This window comes from Mytilus galloprovincialis, chromosome 5, assembly GCF_965363235.1.
Source record: "Mytilus galloprovincialis chromosome 5, xbMytGall1.hap1.1, whole genome shotgun sequence".
NCBI lineage: Eukaryota > Metazoa > Mollusca > Bivalvia > Mytilida > Mytilidae > Mytilus > Mytilus galloprovincialis.
Window position 1 is genome coordinate 76,485,498 of NC_134842.1, and position 18,653 is coordinate 76,504,150.

The window sequence follows — 18,653 nt, forward strand, 5'->3', positions numbered from 1 at the left end:
TCATATGTATGGGACAAAATAACAAATCATTTTCATTTACTATGGGCAAGTCAGTCAGACCTCACCTTTGATCCCTGTTGTAGTGAACATTTGTCTGATTCGTGTCTCATAACTTTTGTACTACAGAACACAAATTCAGTTTTCTTTCCAGGAAAACCAGTCCATTCATACTATTACATGTTCATACTAAGTCAACTTGAACTTCTAGCAGTCAAATAAAACAAAATGGTTAACTACCAAGTAGAACAACTGCAACCATTGGGAACTTGTACCACTGCAGACTCACCATAAAAAATATACATTGATATATGCATTGCTTTTGAAACCTTGATAACATATAAATTATTTGCCTTAATAAATAAATCATTAGATAAACATAAATGTACTATATTTGAATGTTTAATGTTGAGGCAACTTTGCACAGTTTTCATAATTACGGTTGCCTTGGTTTTTGGTTAACTGCCTTCAGCGCTTACAGCGCTTTGATTTTTATGTTGTTACTGATGACAAAATGGAGGTCAAGTTCAATAATGACGATTTTGACCTTTACCGTTCAGGAGTTATGGTTCTTGAAAGATTGAAAAATGGAGTTTCCAGTTGTGTCCGTGCATTTACGCATTAACTGTACTACCAAAGCTTCCCAAATTTTAATATGTTGTGACTGATGACAAAATAGAGGTCAAGTTAAATAATGACGATTTTGACTTTCACCGTTCAGGATTTATGGTTCTTGAAAGATTGAAAAATGGTGTTTCCAGTCGTGTCCGTGCATTTTCTCATGAACCATTCAACCAAAGCTTTTGAAATTTTTATATGTTGTTACTGATAACAAAATAGAGGTCAAGTTCAATAATGACGATTTTGACTTTTACCATTCAGGCGTTATGGTTCTTGAAAGATTGTAAAAAGGCGTTTCCATTCACGTTGTTGCATTTACTCATGAACCATTCAATCTAAGCTTTTCAAATTTTAATATGTTGATACTGATGACAAAATAGAGGTCAAATTTGATATTGACGATTTTCACTTTCACCATTCATCAGTAATGGTTCTTGTGATATTACCAGGACACAAATAAATATTAATATATCCGGTTTGCTGTCGTTGTGACAGCCTCTTGTAATGTTGTAATTTGCGTATTCATACTTTATAAACATATAGCCATTCATATGATGAAGACATAATCTTTCAATCAGTTTAATTGAGGTCTGGATCTGGCATGCCAGTTAACTGCTAGTAGTCTGTTGTTATTTATGTATTTTTATCATTATATTTATTTTCTTTTGTTACATCTTTTGACATCGGACTCGGACTTCTCTTGAACTGAATTTTAATGTGCGTATTGTTATGCGTTTACTTTTCTACATTGGCTAGAGGTACAGGGGGAGGGTTGAGATCTTATAAACATGTTTAATCCCGCCGCAATTTTGCGCCTGTCCCAAGTCAGGAGCCTCTGGCCTTCGTTAGTCTTGTATGATTTTTAATTTTAGTTTCTTGTGTATAATTCGGAGTTTAGTCCATTATCACTGATTAGGAGGTAATCTTAATGGTTAATTATATGGCGTCTAGACTACATTACACATGAAATGATGATACATAAACATATTATCCAGTCCATGCATTGTTAATTGTTTATATTAGGCTTTTTGTAATGTGGATGCATACGTTTTAGTATGTTATAAATCAAATATTAGAATTTGAGTCAAATCGGTGAACATCAATTGGACAGTTATTTCCCCTCTTAGAAGTTGTAGCATTAAATGATGATTGTTTATTAATTTTCTTGTCCATCATATACTTTTTATACGCCCATTTACAGGACATATTATGGTATAATACTTCTGTCCGTCCGTCCGTCGTCAACATGTCGGACATTAACTCAAAAACGCTTCAACCAATTTGCATAAAACTTTGATGAATTGTTCATATCTATGTATGTGAGCTCCCTTTCATTTTTTATAAAATTTAGATTTTACTTTTCTGAGTTCTGGGGTTTTATTCATTTATAAAGGGGGGATTTTCGGAATATAGCTCATAAAATGCTTTCACCAATTTGCAAGAAACTTTGGTCAATTGTTTATATCTATTCACATGGCAGCTCACATTTGATTTTTATAAATTTTAGATTAAGCTCCCTTTCAATTTTTATAAATTTTAGATTTTACACAAGTTTCTGAGTTATCAGTCAGAGCTGAGACATAAACAAGTCGATTTTTGTTTTTGACTTAAAGAAGTCAAAACATGTATTTATTATAAAAACGTGTGTTCAATTTTAGACTTATCTAAGTCAGAAAGTAACAGACTTGTTAAGCTCTATTTATGTTGATGAAAAAACTTAATTTTACTTGGAGGCCAAAGTACACCACATATATGACAGCAAAAACCTGTCTGATAGTTCACAAGGACTTGAGCTATCTATATTTAATTATCTAATTAATTGAACATCCTCACTAAACACAGATGTTTTACCTCATTAAGTGAGGTTCCAGGTGGTTGCATTGTAAGGTTAATTAACATTATCTCCGATTTTTTAGACTCTCATTCATATTTTTCTTTAAAAGACAAATCATTCTCTTTGAATTTTGTCATTATTTGATTTAGATGCATGACCTCTTTATAAATATGCATGGGTCTTGAAGTTATGGACTTGTAGGAGTCGATATTTGCAACTTCTTGATTCTGGTTAATTATTTCTTGCTTAACAATATGTGACTTATTGTAGTCATAGTTTGTCTTGTATTAAAGGGAGACAAATCCTAAAACTTGCAAATTCAGACCTCTATAAGCATAATGAGTCAAAAGCAGATTCAGACTAGCTTACATGATTTATTTATGTCTGAGCTCTGACTCCTCTAGTTGGCCATGGTGTTGCCAGACTCCTCTAATTGGCCATGGTGTTGTCAGACTCCTTTAATTGTCCATGGTGTTGTCAGACTCCTCTAATTGGCCATGGTGTTGTCAGACTCCTCTAATTGGCCATGGTGTTGTCAGACTCCTTTAATTGTCCATGGTGTTGTCTGACTCCACTAATTGGCCATGGTGTTGCCAGACTCCTCTAATTGGCCATGGTGTTGTCAGACTCCTCCAATTGGCCATGGTGTTGTCAGACTCCTCTAATTGGCCATGGTGTTGTCAGACTCCTCTAATTGGCAATGATGTTGTCAGACTCCTCTAATTGGCCATGGTGTTGTCAAACTCCTCTTATTGGCCATGGTGTTGTCATACTCCTCTAGTTGGCCATGATGTTGTCAGACTCCTCTAGTTGGCCATGGTGTTGTCGGACTCCTCTAGCTTGTCTAGTTTGCCATGGTGTTGGAACCCCACCTTTTTAAACAATCAATGCATTGGTATGAGAACATATAGTTGAAACCTCCCTTTTATTCCTGGGTTAGGAAAACCCTTTTAAGAATAGCTGGATCAGCACCTGTTATTTTCAAAAACCTGTCTGATAGTTCACAAGGACTTGAGCTATCTATATTTAATTATCTAATTAATTGAACATCCTCACTAAACACAGATGTTTTACCTCATTAAGTGAGGTTCCAGGTGGTTGCATTGTAAGGTTAATTAACATTATCTCCGATTTTTTAGACTCTCATTCATATTTTTCTTTAAAAGACAAATCATTCTCTTTGAATTTTGTCATTATTTGATTTAGATGCATGACCTCTTTATAAATATGCATGGGTCTTGAAGTTATGGACTTGTAGGAGTCGATATTTGCAACTTCTTGATTCTGGTTAATTATTTCTTGCTTAACAATATGTGACTTATTGTAGTCATAGTTTGTCTTGTATTAAAGGGAGACAAATCCTAAAACTTGCAAATTCAGACCTCTATAAGCATAATGAGTCAAAAGCAGATTCAGACTAGCTTACATGATTTATTTATGTCTGAGCTCTGACTCCTCTAGTTGGCCATGGTGTTGCCAGACTCCTCTAATTGGCCATGGTGTTGTCAGACTTCTTTAATTGTCCATGGTGTTGTCAGACTCCTCTAATTGGCCATGGTGTTGTCAGACTCCTCTAATTGGCCATGGTGTTGTCAGACTCCTTTAATTGTCCATGGTGTTGTCTGACTCCACTAATTGGCCATGGTGTTGCCAGACTCCTCTAATTGGCCATGGTGTTGTCAGACTCCTCCAATTGGCCATGGTGTTGTCAGACTCCTCTAATTGGCCATGGTGTTGTCAGACTCCTCTAATTGGCAATGATGTTGTCAGACTCCTCTAATTGGCCATGGTGTTGTCAAACTCCTCTTATTGGCCATGGTGTTGTCATACTCCTCTAGTTGGTCATGATGTTGTCAGACTCCTCTAGTTGGCCATGGTGTTGTCGGACTCCTCTAGCTTGTCTAGTTTGCCATGGTGTTGGAACCCCACCTTTTTAAACAATCAATGCATTGGTATGAGAACATATAGTTGAAACCTCCCTTTTATTCCTGGGTTAGGAAAACCCTTTTAAGAATAGCTGGATCAGCACCTGTTATTTTCAACAAAGAAAAATTACTCCTGCAAATAATATTTAATGTAGTAACTTTAACAAAACAGCCAATCATAGTGAGAAAAAATATGTGTGTGAAAGAGGAAGAGTATATTTCATTCATACCTTTTTTATATTTCAGTTTTAAATAAACACAAAGTTAAACTACAAAAGAATTACATGATGTTTGTCCATGGTGTTGACTCCAAAACAGACATAGCTGACCACCTGTATCAGTCTGATGTTTTAAGTACTGAAGAAAAAGAGGAAATTTGTAATTCTTCACTCACTCAACAGGAAAGTAATAGACTTTTATACAACAAATTGATTCGCAAAGGTGGAGATGCATACACTCACCTTCTTGAAGCTGTACGACACGGAGAATACCAGGATGTTGCTTCAGAAATGGAGAAGACAGAATTGTCAGAACAAGAAATACAATTGTGTCAAATAGGTAATTATAGCAGATTCTGAAATTAATATTGTACCTGATCATGCTGATTTACTTAGATGATTCCAATATATATCATAAATTTTACATAATTATAAAACTATTATAAAAATCTGCCCATTTTCTTATACATCAGAGCATATTGAGTGTATCCATTCAGAGGCGGAATTTTAAGGGGAAGGGGACCAGCCCCTTCTCCCCCTTTTGTGAGAAAAAATTGGTTGATTATTTAGGGAATCACTGAAGCATGACTGGAGTGGGCCCCCCTCTCAGGCAGTCAGTGCCCCCTCCCAATATATTAATCGGACACACCATATGCTAAAAAAAAATAAAGTATACATTACAATTCAACGAAAAAAAGACACGTTTTCATCAATATATATGTTTAACTGTAAGAGGAATGATCTAGTGTTGGAAACAAACATATTGCTAAATCAGAAAAGAGAGAGGAACTAAAAACTGGTTTTTAATTAGTTTGAGCCTGCAACTTCTGTTGCAGAAAGCTTGAAATAGGGATAGTGATCCGGCGGCAGCGGTGTTAGCTAACTTCATAAAAGCTTAATATTTCAGAAAGTGAAGACCTGGATCCTTCTGCTTTGTATATAGACGCCTTATGTTACAAAGTTTCCGTCTGTTATATGTCCATTGTCCTTGATCTCATTGTCATGGTTCAGTGACTACTGGAAAAAAAGTTAAGAATTTTAGTATTCTTAATTTCTCTCTTAATATGAGTAATAGTATAACTATATTTGGTACATGTATGTGCGTTCCTTACAAGGTCTTCATCCATGCTTGTCAGACAGTTTTCACTTGACCTTGACCTCATTCAATGGATCAGTGAACAAGGTTAAGTTTTCGTGGTCAAGTCCATTTCTCAGATACTATAAGCAATAGGTCTACTATATTTGGTGTATGGAATGATTGTAAGGTGTAAATGTCCAACTGGCAGGTGTCATCTGACCTTGACTTTATTTTCATGGTTCAGTGGTTATAGTTAGGTTCTTGTGTTTTGTCTGTTTTTCTTAAACTGTATGCAATAGGTCTACTATATTTGGTGTATGGAATGATTGTAAGGTGTACATGTCCAACTGGCAGGTGACATCTGACCTTGACCTCATTTTCATGGTTCAGTGGTTAAAGTTAAGTTTTTGTGTTTTGGTCTGTTTTTCTAACACTGTATACCATGTATACAATAGGTCAACTATATCATGTTTATTTGGTGAATGAACATATTTTACAATGTACATGTCAGTTTGGCATGTTTTATTTGACCTCGACCCCATTTTTACGTTTCATTGCTCAGTGTTAAGTTTTTGTTTTTTGGTTTGTTTTTCTTGTACTTTAAGCAATAGGTCAACTATATATGGTGTATGGAATGATTAAAAGGTGTATATGTCTGTCTGGAAATTATCATCTGACCATAACCTCATTTTCCTGGTTCATTGGTCAATCTTAAGTTTTCTTGGTTAAGTCTGTTTCTTGGATACTGTATGCAATAGGTCAACTATATTTAAAGCATGTAATGATTGTAAGATGTACATGTCTGTCTGGCAGGGTACATCTGACCTTGACCTCATTTTCATGGTTCATTGATAAATGTTTTCCTTGTTACGTTTGTTTCTTAAGATACTATGTGCGATAAGTCAACTTTATTTAAAGCATATTTGGTAAATGGAATGATTGCAAGGTGTACATGTATTTCCAGTTTGGTTTATCTGACCTTGACCTCATTTTCTTGGATCTTATTAAGTTTATATGATAGTTGTAGTTGAGCTTTATATTTAAGACTATCAACATAAAATCAATGGTGTGTAAAGAAGGCAAGGCATTTCAGCGTGTGCACTCTTGTATTTAAAATTTTCTGGAAAGTCTGTTTGAAATCAAGGACAAATAATTATATTGAATTTGAAAGGACAAGTTATGTTTTTATACCCCTGCTTTAAAAAAGTGGGGGTATACAGTTTTACCTCTGTCCGTCCGTCCTTTCATCTGTCCATCCGTCAGTCCGTCCGTCCATCCCCTAAATATTTGTCGTCGCATCTTTCTAAGAAACTACATTACAAGGATTTCTGAAATTCGGTTTCAAGGTTATATGAGTCAGCTATACTGTGTGATGTGTTTTCAGATTGATCACTCAACAACTTCCTGTTTACCTTATACTTTTAGCGGGGCAGGGGTATCATAAGTGACCAGTAGCTCACAGATTCACTTTGTTTTATTTCCAAGAAAATAAGGCCTGTGACCCCCTTATTTTATTTGATATTTCGACATGTTCGAAGGTATTTTGAAAAGCAATCACCTCATTGAATTTAAAAAAATTCTATTGTTTGTTGTTTCCTCAATAAAAAGAATTAAGTTGCCCTAATATTACACCTATAACTGTGGTTTTGTAAATTTCAATGTACATTTTAACAAAAAAATATGGTCCCAAACTTCCAGTTTTTATACTAAATTTTGAAAGTTCATTGAAAAAGAAGTCTTACAGAAGATTAAGAAAAATCTATTGGCCAATATTTAGACACCCTGATCTACTAGTACCTTAAATGCTAATAGCATTAATAGTAATTTATTAATTCTTTTAACAATTTCGTCAGTTGTGTTCAATTTTTTAAATCTTCAATTTTGTAAAATTATTGATAAAAAAGTGACTGGCGATATGAATATTGTTTTCTTTAGGCCTAAAATAAAATATTGTTTGTTTCTCCAATCCCGACCAACCCTGCAAAATTGGTGCTACTCATCAAATTTTATTGTCAAAACTAAGTCAAATACTATTTTATACGTTTTGGATTTTCAGGCTTGCCGGATCGTCTGATAATGTTCAAGCTTTTTGGAAAAATAAAATTATTTCCCTACCTACATTTACCTACCCACACCTGGCTTGGCAGGGTCGGGATTGGGGAAACAAACAATATTTTTTATTTAGGCCTTACCTTTATGACAAAATTATGTTGTACAATGTTGGGTTTCAGTTATAGAAATATTAAGACTATGAAACATCTAGGCAGTTTTTTTTGTTTCAGGAATGAAGAAAGTCAAAGACAGACATGAGAAAAAAGGTAACCATATAATATCATGAATATAGTTCACTGAACTTCAGGCAAGCCTAAAAGATGTATATTTTTTCAAATTGATGTTAATTGTCTTATAGCAGTTTTACTCTTAGTGTGATTATCTATAGGTGTTTTTAGTCCCCTACTGACGAAGTCGAAGGGGACTTTAGGTTTGCATTCCATCCGTCGGTCTGTCCATCCGTCCGTCAAATCAGTTTTCCACACGGCGGTGGCATCCACAATGTATTAGTTGGTGATTAGGTCTAGTTTATGGTGAACCACAAGTATTAGGTCAATGATATTTGGTATGCAATTGCATTATCATTGACACATCTCATTGTCATGGAAATTAGTTGGCCCTGTCTCCTCAGTCATGGTCTATTGAATTTAAAACTTTTACTTAAGTTTACAAGTATTAGTTTGTAATTAGGTCTAGTTTATGGTGAACCACTAGTGTTAGGTCAATTATATTTGGTATGCAATTGTATTATCATTGGCACATCTCATGGTCCGGAAAATAATTTGGCCCTGCCCCCTCAGTTATGGTCTATTGACTTTGAAACTTTTGTTTAGTTTACATGTATTAGTTTGTGATTAGGTCAGTTTATGGGGAACCGCAAGTGGAAGGTCAATGATATTTGGTATGCAGTTGTATAAGCATTGGCATATCTCATTGCCATGGAGATCATTTGGCCTCACCCCCTCAGTCATGGTCTATTGACTTTGAAACTTTTACTTATAAAAAGAAGATATGGTGTGATTGCCCATGAGACAACTCTTCACAAGAGACCAAATGACACAGAGATTAACAACTATAGGTCACCACATGGCCTTCAACAATGAGCAAAGCCCATACCGCATAGTCAGATAAAGAAGACCCTGAAATGACAATTTAAACGAGAAAACTAACAGCCAAGTTTAAGTACAAAAAACTGAATTAAAAACAAATATGTAACACAAACGACAACCACTGAATAGTATACATGTATTAGTTTGTCATTAGGTTAGTTCAAAGAAAACCATTAGTGGTAGGCCAATGTTAATTGGTATTCAGTTGAATAAATTCACACATCTCATTTCCAATGAGATTATTTGACCCGCCCCTCCTACATGGTCTATTGATTTTGAAACTTTTGCTTAGTTTACATCTATTAGTTTGTGATTAGATCAGTTTAAGATGAACCCCTTGATACTGTTAAGTCAATGATATTTGGTATTCAAATTTATTGGCATTTGCAAGTCTTATTTTCATGGAGATTATGAAGCCCCACCATCTCATCATGGTTCATGGAGTTGGACACTTTTACATAGTTTACAAGTTAATGTTTGTGTTTATGTTTGTTTAAAGGGAAGGACTTATGATAAGTGGATGGTATTTGGTATGCAGTTGTATTAGTATTGGCACATCTCATTTCTATGGAGATTGGTTAGTCATGTACCTTCAGTCATGGTTCATTGACTTTGAATATTTGCATAACTTCAATGATAACGTACTGCTATGTTAATTTCAACATTTGCATTATCAAAATTACAAATAGACGAGACGTATCTCTGTGTGAACATTTTGTTTTCTTTTTGGTCATGCCTGAAGATATTGACTTCATATTTGTTATATAGTTTACACCATGACATCATATAGATGAAGTTAGCATTTTGTTTCAGTAAAATGAATTTTCAACCCGGTAGGGGACTATGTATTTCCATAACATTTCTTAACATTTGCAGTTATCGTAGACATTACTTAGGACTGTCAACAAATTATTCAATAATGATCGTTTTAACAGGTGGGACATTTCAGTGCACTCATTTTAGTTTTAGGCCATGTATTTTTGGTGTAAGGAAAAACCTATTCATAATTGTTAATGGGAAAAAAAGAATATGTGGTAAGATTGCCAATGAGAAAACTATCTGCCAGAGACTAAATGACGTAAAAATATAGGTCACCATACAGCCTTCAACAATGAGCAAAATCCATACCTCAAAGTAAGCTATTAAAGGCACTGGAATGACAAATATGAAACAATTTTAACAAGACAACTAACAGCCTGATATATTGTATTAAATATGATACACAGCAAAAAATGACAATCACTGAATAACAGGCTTCTGACTTGGGGCATGAACATACATAATGTGGCAAGGTAAAACATGTGTACCCGTGTCAAACCCTCCCCTAACTTGGGACGTACAGTGATGTAACAATACAGCCAAAAAAAAATCAGTTAACAGGGCTTATCTTAGTACTTCTATTAACTCACCAGATCAATACAAAACACAACAGACAGTACGTTCAAATCTGAGAGAACCATGTTCATAGTTTGTTGTTTTTATATTTTTAGATATTCTGATGGATCATGATGAAGTTATTCCTAAACATATACTTGGTGAGTTTATTGATGTAGAATATTGGAACGTCACTTAATTCTATAACAAGGCATCTTCAGTACATAGAACTGGAAATATATGTTTTGATTGATAAGGGCTCGTATCGAGGATACATGTGCTTTTTACTTTTCACTTTGTCTGTCCATCTATAAACTTTTTTTAAATGCAATTATTCCAAAAGTATTGCTCAAAGATAGATACAAACAAATTGTTCAATTGTTGTACATTATATGAAGACATGCAGTTTTATATTATAAATACAAAATTTTGAGGAACATCATTCAAGATACCATTTAAGTGATAAACAAGTATATTGTGCTATTCTAAATTGGTTCCGAGTGTCAAAATTATCTGTTGGCTGCCATTTTCAGTTTTTTAATTTGCTTCTTAAGTATTACTTAAATTCTGCCTTATTTTCTGGTGTAACAATTCATTTGTTGGCCTTAATTTTCAAGAATAATACCAAATTATGTAAACATTCAAAGTTCTTAGAATTAGAAAAAAGGGCCTCGGTGGATAAGTGGTCTAAGTAGTTCAAGTACTGTATAACTAGCCTGTCAAAACTAAGGTTGTAAGTTTGAACCTTAAACGTGGCAGATGTGCTGGACTCTAATCTAACATGTCTAAATTGACTAGGATTGTCAGTTTTCCTGTTGAAGGTCAATTTTTTCTCTCTGAGCACTCCAGTTTCCTCCAATAATAAAACCTGACCACCACGAAATATCAAAAAGTGCTGAAATAGGAGTTAAGCTACTGATCAATTATCAAATAATTTTAAAAAAATATAAAAAAGAAGATGTGGTATGATTGCCAATGAGACAACTCTCCACAAGAGACCAAATGACACACAAATGCAAAGACCATACTGCATAGTCAGCTATAAAAGGCCCCAAAATGACAATGTAAAACAATTCAAACGAGAAAACTAACGGCATAGTTTATGTACAAAAAAATTAACGAAAAACAAATATGTAAAACAGCAAAAACAACAACCACTGAATAACATGCTCCTGACTCGGGACAGGCACATACAAACAGAATGTGGCAGGGTTAAACATGTTATCGGGATCCCAACCCTACCCCTAACCTAGGACAGTGTTGTAATAGTACAACATAAGAATGAACTTTAAAAAACTTTTGAAAAAGGCTTAACTCATCAGATGGATCAAAATACAAATACAAGTGGATGTGGCTGGGTACTTGTACATCCAAGCATCAAAAAGAGTTTTTTAAAAGACATCAAGTACCGATCTGAGAGTACTGACAGCTAGTTCAAAGCCACTAACCACTAACAAAAAAAGACAATTATAATATTAAATAAAGATAGAATATGATGTCATTAATTAAGTCCCCCAAACAAAGTTTGGAGACTTATTGTTTTTGCTCAGTTCTTATTATTTTTATTCTTCTTCTTCTTCTTCTTCTTCTTCTTCTTCTTCTTCTTCTTCCTCTTCTTCCGCCACTTTAAAAATGAACTTGTCCGCAGCGTTTCTCCAAAACCGCTTGTCAGATTGACCTAGAATTTCATAAAATGGTAGACTAATATGTCTAGGTGAGCCATCAATCTTTCGTTTGTGCATTGGGGTCTATTAAGGGGTATTTTGGGGGGTAGAAAGGAGGGAGGGGTTTACTATAGAACCCTATGGGATTTTATTTTCTAAAATTTTCAAATGAATATAACTTGAAAACTGTAAGTGATAGATACATACAGTCTTCAGAATTGATTATAGGACAATTAAACAAATCACATGAAATATAGGGGGAGTCCCTGGGAGTTCATCCCCACCCCCTTCAATTTGAGAATATCCCATACAGAAAAAATGATCACTAGGCCAACTGCATTGCTCAACTGGCCGCCAGTTGAGCTAACAATTGAGGGACAGTTGAGGGCTAGCTGGCCATCAGTTGAGCAAATAGTTGAGGGCCAGTTGAGGGCTAGCTGGATTTTTGCCATGCAAATTAGGTAGCCCTCAACTTTCAATGCTCAACTTTATGTAAATTAGTTGAGCAACGTTGAGAAAATATCATAGTTGAGGGCTAGGTGTCCAACAGTTGAGCAATTAGAGTTGAGGGCTACCTGGCCAACAGTTGAGGACCAGGTCATTAAAAGTTGAGGGCTAGGTGGCCAATAGATGAGGGCCAGGTCATTAAAAGTTGAGGGCTAGGTGGCCAATATATGAGGGCCAGGTCATTAAAAGTTGAGGGCTAGGTCTTAAAAAGTTGAGCATTATGTTGTAATTGTAAACTGATGACTACACATTGTAGAAAAAATTTAAATTGTGTATTTTTATAGCCAAAGTACTGCTGAAAGATCTTAACTCACAACAGACTACATGAATGCTTTATCTTTGCCTTTTAGAAGTTATCTAGCAAATAAGAATAGATCTCTAGTTTTATACCAAATTCATTATATTAGAATATTCTTATTTTATTAGTAATACTTTCTAAACCAAATTGTCTTAATAATAAAATAAACATGATCTCCTGTCTTAAACATTTTGACAATATATAAATTAATGCATAAATATATAAGTTTATAAAGAAAACACTTTAAATATCACTATTTTGACCTAAAAGAGCATAATTATACACTTATTCAAAATGGTGGAAATCAAATCTAATCCAATGTACTTACCAACAGGTGTTTCCAGAAATATGTGTTAAAACATCAATCTAAATCCAAGAGTCATGTCATCAGAAGAATACACTGCACTTTTCAATGTCAATACAGTTATTTGTAACTTTTTTTTTATCTACATTCATTGTAAAACTCATATTTTATTCATGATAGCTCAGAAGACATCTTTGCTTGCCATGTGCATGCTCAAACCCAGTTCAAATTTTAAATGTTTGAGGTTCTTTTGGGTATTGTGACAGTGTGATCACTTTGATATTTGCCCCTAATAATAACTGTTTATTACCTAAATCTTGAATATTTGATATATCTTATAATAAAAGAAATACTGTTTGTTTTTTTATCTTTATGTCAAAGATTTAGTTAAGTTAAAATACAGAAAAATGAATAAATTTGAAAACATGTGCTTCCCTTAATTTTGCCTCAAACTTTGTGTACATTTATAAATAATACTTCCTGTCCATTTGCACTAAAGACAGATAAACAGATGGCACATAACATTTATATCACCAGGTCATATTTCTAATTGCTCAACTTTTGCTCAACTATTAAAAAAAAATCAAAGTCTGAACGCTCAACTTTCCCTCAACTACAAAAATTTCAAAGTCTGAATGCTCAACTTTTCCTCAACTACAAAAATTTCAAAGTCTGAATGCTCAACTTTAGCTCAACTACAAAAATTTCAAAGTCTGAAAGCTCAACTTTTGCTCAACTATATAAAAACCAAAGATCAATTGCTCAACTTTTCCTCAACTTAATGGCCAGCTTCAGTTGAGGGCCAGTTGAGCGACATCTATCCAACATACAGTGCTTGGCCAGGTTTGAGTTGAGCTAAGATGCTCAACACCTAGCCCTCAACTATTTTGCTTAAAACAGCTAGCCCTCAACTGTCCGCCACATGGCCATCAACTGGCCCTCAACTTTTTTTTCTGTAGGGGTATGCTTATATCTTGTAAATGGTCCAGATCCCCACCCCTAAACCATATATATTCTTAAATGGGACGATAAAACAAATCAAATGAAATTAAAGGGAGGTCCCCGGGGGTCATCCCCACCCCATTCAATTTGAGAATGTGCTATTATCTTGTAAACAGTCCAGATCCCCACCCCTAAACCATATATATTCTTGTAGGGGACAATAAAACAAATGAAATGAAATTAAAGGGAGGTCCCTAGGGGGTCACCCCACCCCCTCTTGTTTCAAAACTTGTAATCGGTCAACATCCCCACCCCTAAACCATATATATTCTTGTAGGGGACAATAAAACAAATAAAATGAAATTAAAGGGAAGTCCCTAGGGGGTCAACCCAACCCCCCTTATTTGAAAACTTGTAAACGGTCAACATCCCCACCCCTAAACCATAACCATTCTTGTAGGGAACAATAAAACAAATGAAATGAAATAAAAGGGAAGTCCGGAGGGGGTTACCCCACCCCCTCTTGTTTGAAAACTTGTAAACGGTCAACATCCCCACCCCTAAACCATATATATTCTTGTATGGGACAATAAAGCTAATCGAATAGAATTAAAGGGAAGTTCCTGGGGGTAGCTCCACCCCGTTCAATTTGAGAATGTGCTATTATCTTGTAAACGGTCCTGATCCCCACCCTTAAACCATATACATTCTTGTAGGGGACAATAAAACAAATCAAATGAAATGTAGGTAAATTTCCTGGGGGTCACCACCACCCCCTCTTGTTTGAATACTTGTAAATGGTGGAGATCCCTACTCTTAAGCCATATATATTCTTGTATGGGACAAAAAATCAAATCAAATGAACATGAGACCATATGAATGGGGAGTTATGTGAGCTTTGTTTGGGAGACTTCGTAACAGCATCCTGTTACAATTACTTCTTGTTGATATTTGGGGCCAAGAATACTTTTGTTTTCCTTCCAAATTTCAAACTATCTGTTGGCCGCCATTTCACAATGGAATGATTTTTAGATTAATACAACAGAAATGTTGTTAGCACTCAATTTTAAGGGTTGCTTGTAACATGAAATTAAACGTAAAAGAAAATGATTCGCTTTTTTTGGTATCAGTTTCATCATTTGTATCTATGACACAAAAAAATGTGCAAGCGGTGAAAGTTTTCTAGTTTGTATTTATCAACTTCTTTTATACTATTTGTATTTTCACTAAAAGATAGCATTCAAATTATTTGCATGTCACAGTTCATTTTCAGGTCATTTAAGAGATCTGAAACTCTGACTTGAAAAGGCACAGAAAATAAGTGCTTTGGAATAATAAACTAGACAGTAGACTCTTAATAATTTTATTACCAAAACTATAAACAAACATAGTACATGTAGCGTGAACACATAGAAGTTACTACAAAGCATGAAAAATGACACAACAATGATCAATAATAACATATTTGTTACAATAGAGTTTTTTACTTAAGGGTAATACCACCACTGATATTCCCCTTAGATTAGTCTTTGTTTAGCTGGCATTTAACAGTATGATTTATGTAAAAAAAAATTACCATTTAACTTTAAATTAATTTCAAACCACATTTCCTTGCATAGAAGAAACATACTTTATTGTTGTGTTATTACACCTTGAAATTTGAACTTTAAATATATATAGTTTATTTATTGAATTTCATATATATTTTACAGAGCAGTTCGAAAACCGCTTGGAACAGTGGAAAAAGGATGATCAACAGTTTGTTAGTACTGAAGCAGAGAAACATGTAATGCAAAAAGTTTTAGCACAAAGTTCAGTAACTCTGGTTGGAAATTCTGGCACTGGAAAAAGTTTTCTTGCTAAGCACATTGCCCTAATAATGAAGAAACATGGCTATACTGTAATTCCATGTAGTAAACCTGAAGATATTGGAAAATGGTTTAAACATGGGCGGAAAACATTGTTTGTCTTTGATGATGTCTGTGGCAGATATACTCTTAATCAACAAATTTACACTGACTGGAAACAAAGACTTGATCATATAATATCTCTTCTGGAAGACAAATGTTGTAAAATTATATCTACATGTAGATTGGAGGTTTACAAAGATGAACTATTTAGCAATCTCTCTATTTTCAAAATGTGTAACATCGATTTAAGTTCACAAGAATTCAGACTTAGTGCTGCTGAAAAATATGCTTTAGCTGAAGTGTACTTTAAGGAAAATACTGATGAAGTAAAGAAATTGTCAGAAAAATATGACTTTTTCCCACTTTTATGTAGTTTATATCATAAACAGAACCTCCAAAAGAATGTAAGCATTACCTCTTTTTTTAGCAATCCTTTTGAAGTTTTCAAAGATCAAGTTGTACAAATGTACAGAGAAAGTGATGTTGGTAAGATGCAGTATTGTAGCTTAGTCCTTTGTGTGATGTTTAACAACACATTAACAGAAGAAAACTTTTCACCAAAAGATAAGAAGGTAGGAGCAATGTTAGAAGATTTACTAGAAGAATGTGAACTGAATAAAGGAACATCCATCAAACGTTTAAAGACATCCCTGGAAACACTTGTAGGTACCTATGTGGTCAAGGAGGATGATACATACAAAATAATCCATGATAAGTTGTTTGATTTCCTTGCTAAATACTTTGGGGAGAAGATGTTACAGATTTTTATTGATCATGCTAATACTGATTTTATTAGAGAGAGATTTCTATGGAAGATAACAGATATCATGGGCACAGAAACAGAGTTTGTAATAAGAATATCTGATAACTGTATAAATAAATATATAGATAGGTTACTGAAAGACTGGGAGAACGGTTATGTAAACAATGTATTTGCCAACAGAAACATGGATTCTACAACATTTACAGAAAAACTGGTAACACGTTTAAACCAACTTGATCTATCAAAGCAGGAAGAACTTGTTTGTACTAAAGATATTTACAATAAAGATATAGCACTAAGTGGAAGTTGTTATATGGGTACAGTTGACCTTGTTAAATGGTTGATCAGTAGGAATAGTGATGTTAATTATAGTATAGAGAATGGTTGGTTTCCTTTATTATGGGCAAGTCAGGAAGGACATGTTAATATTGTGAAAGAACTGTTACAACATTCAGCTGATGTCAATAAGTGTAGCAATGATGGTTCATCACCTCTGTATATAGCAAGTGGAAAAGGACATATTAATGTTGTTAAAGAACTGTTACAACATTCAGCTGATGTCAATAAGTGTAACAATGAGGATGTATCACCTCTGTATATAGCAAGTGGAAATGGACATGTTGATGTTGTTAAAGAACTGTTGCAACATTCAGCTGATGTCAATAAGTGTGACAATAATGATGTATCACCTCTGAATATAGCAAGTCAGAATGGACATGTTGATGTTGTTAAAGAACTGTTGCAACATTCAGCTGATGTCAATAAGTGTGACAATAATGATGTATCACCTCTGAATATAGCAAGTCAGGAAGGACATGTTGATGTTGTTAAAGAACTGTTACAACATTCAGCTGATGTCAATAAATGTATGAATGATGGCACCTCACCATTACAGATTGCTTGTTACAACAACATGATAGAGGTTGTACGTGTACTTCTTCAGTGTGATGATGTTGATATTGATCTCTGTGATGATGATGGATGTTCCTCACTTTATATAGCAAGTCAGAATGGACATGTTGATGTTGTTAAAGAACTGATACAACATTCAGCTGATGTCAATAAGTGTAAGAATAATGATGCATCACCTCTGTATAAAGCAAGTCAGGAAGGACATGTTAATGTTGTTAAAGAACTGTTACAACATTCAGCTGATGTCAATAAGTGTAGGAATGATGGCACCCCACCATTACAGATTGCTTGTTACTACAACAGGATAGAGGTTGTACGTGTACTGCTTCAGTGTGATGATGTTGATATTGATCTTTGTACTGATGATGGAGGTTCCTCACTTTATATAGCAAGTCAGGAAGGATATGTTGATGTTGTTAAAGTACTGTTACAACATTCAGCTGATGTCAATAAATGTATGAATGATGGCACCCCACCATTACAGATGGCTTGTTACAACAACAGGATAGAGGTTGTACGTGTTCTTCTTCAGTGTGATGATGTTGATATTGATCTCTGTGATGATGATGGATGTTCCTCACTTTATATAGCAAGTGAGAATGGACATATTGATGTTGTTAAAGAACTGTTACAACATTCAGCTGATGTCAATAAGTGTGACTTTAAAGGTAAAAATTCTCTCAATGTAGCACAGGAGAAAGGACATATAGAAATAGAATCATTGTTAAAGGGAAAAGGATTAAATCAACTTTCATGTCAAAATGATCAATTCCAGTGAAAGTGGCAAAGGATTTTTTTTTTATTGTTAGAATTTGGACATGTTCCATGTGTTCATACATTAAATTTCATTTATTCAAATCCCTCATACATGTCATATAGCATGTATAGCTGAAAATAGTTTATAGTTTGAAGTATTGGCACTAGTCAATACATTGTACTTCCATTCACCTTTAGCTGTTTTGTTTTGTTTTTGTTTTTCTTAATTGTATTGTTAGGTTGCTGTCTATATTAATAAATCTCTTTTTAAGCATATATACCAATTTGTTTTTTTTTGAATGGATGGATATATCCATATATCCATATATGCAAAAAAAAACCAATTATATAGACAATAACAAAGGTTATCATGGTTATGTTGGATAAAT

General features: G+C 34.3%; 1 protein-coding gene across 1 annotated transcript in view; it reads left to right on the top strand.

Moving 5' to 3' along the window:
• Positions 1–18,286, top strand: part of LOC143074149 (uncharacterized) — a 638,429-nt gene extending 620,143 nt beyond the window's left edge. The window contains exons 8-12 of the mRNA XM_076249697.1: positions 4,624–4,935; positions 7,956–7,991; positions 10,325–10,369; positions 15,636–17,900; positions 18,150–18,286. Coding sequence (XP_076105812.1) covers positions 4,624–4,935; positions 7,956–7,991; positions 10,325–10,369; positions 15,636–17,900; positions 18,150–18,286 — 2,795 coding nt within the window. The remainder of the gene's footprint in view (positions 1–4,623; positions 4,936–7,955; positions 7,992–10,324; positions 10,370–15,635; positions 17,901–18,149) is intronic.
• The last annotated feature ends 367 nt before the right edge of the window (positions 18,287–18,653 follow it).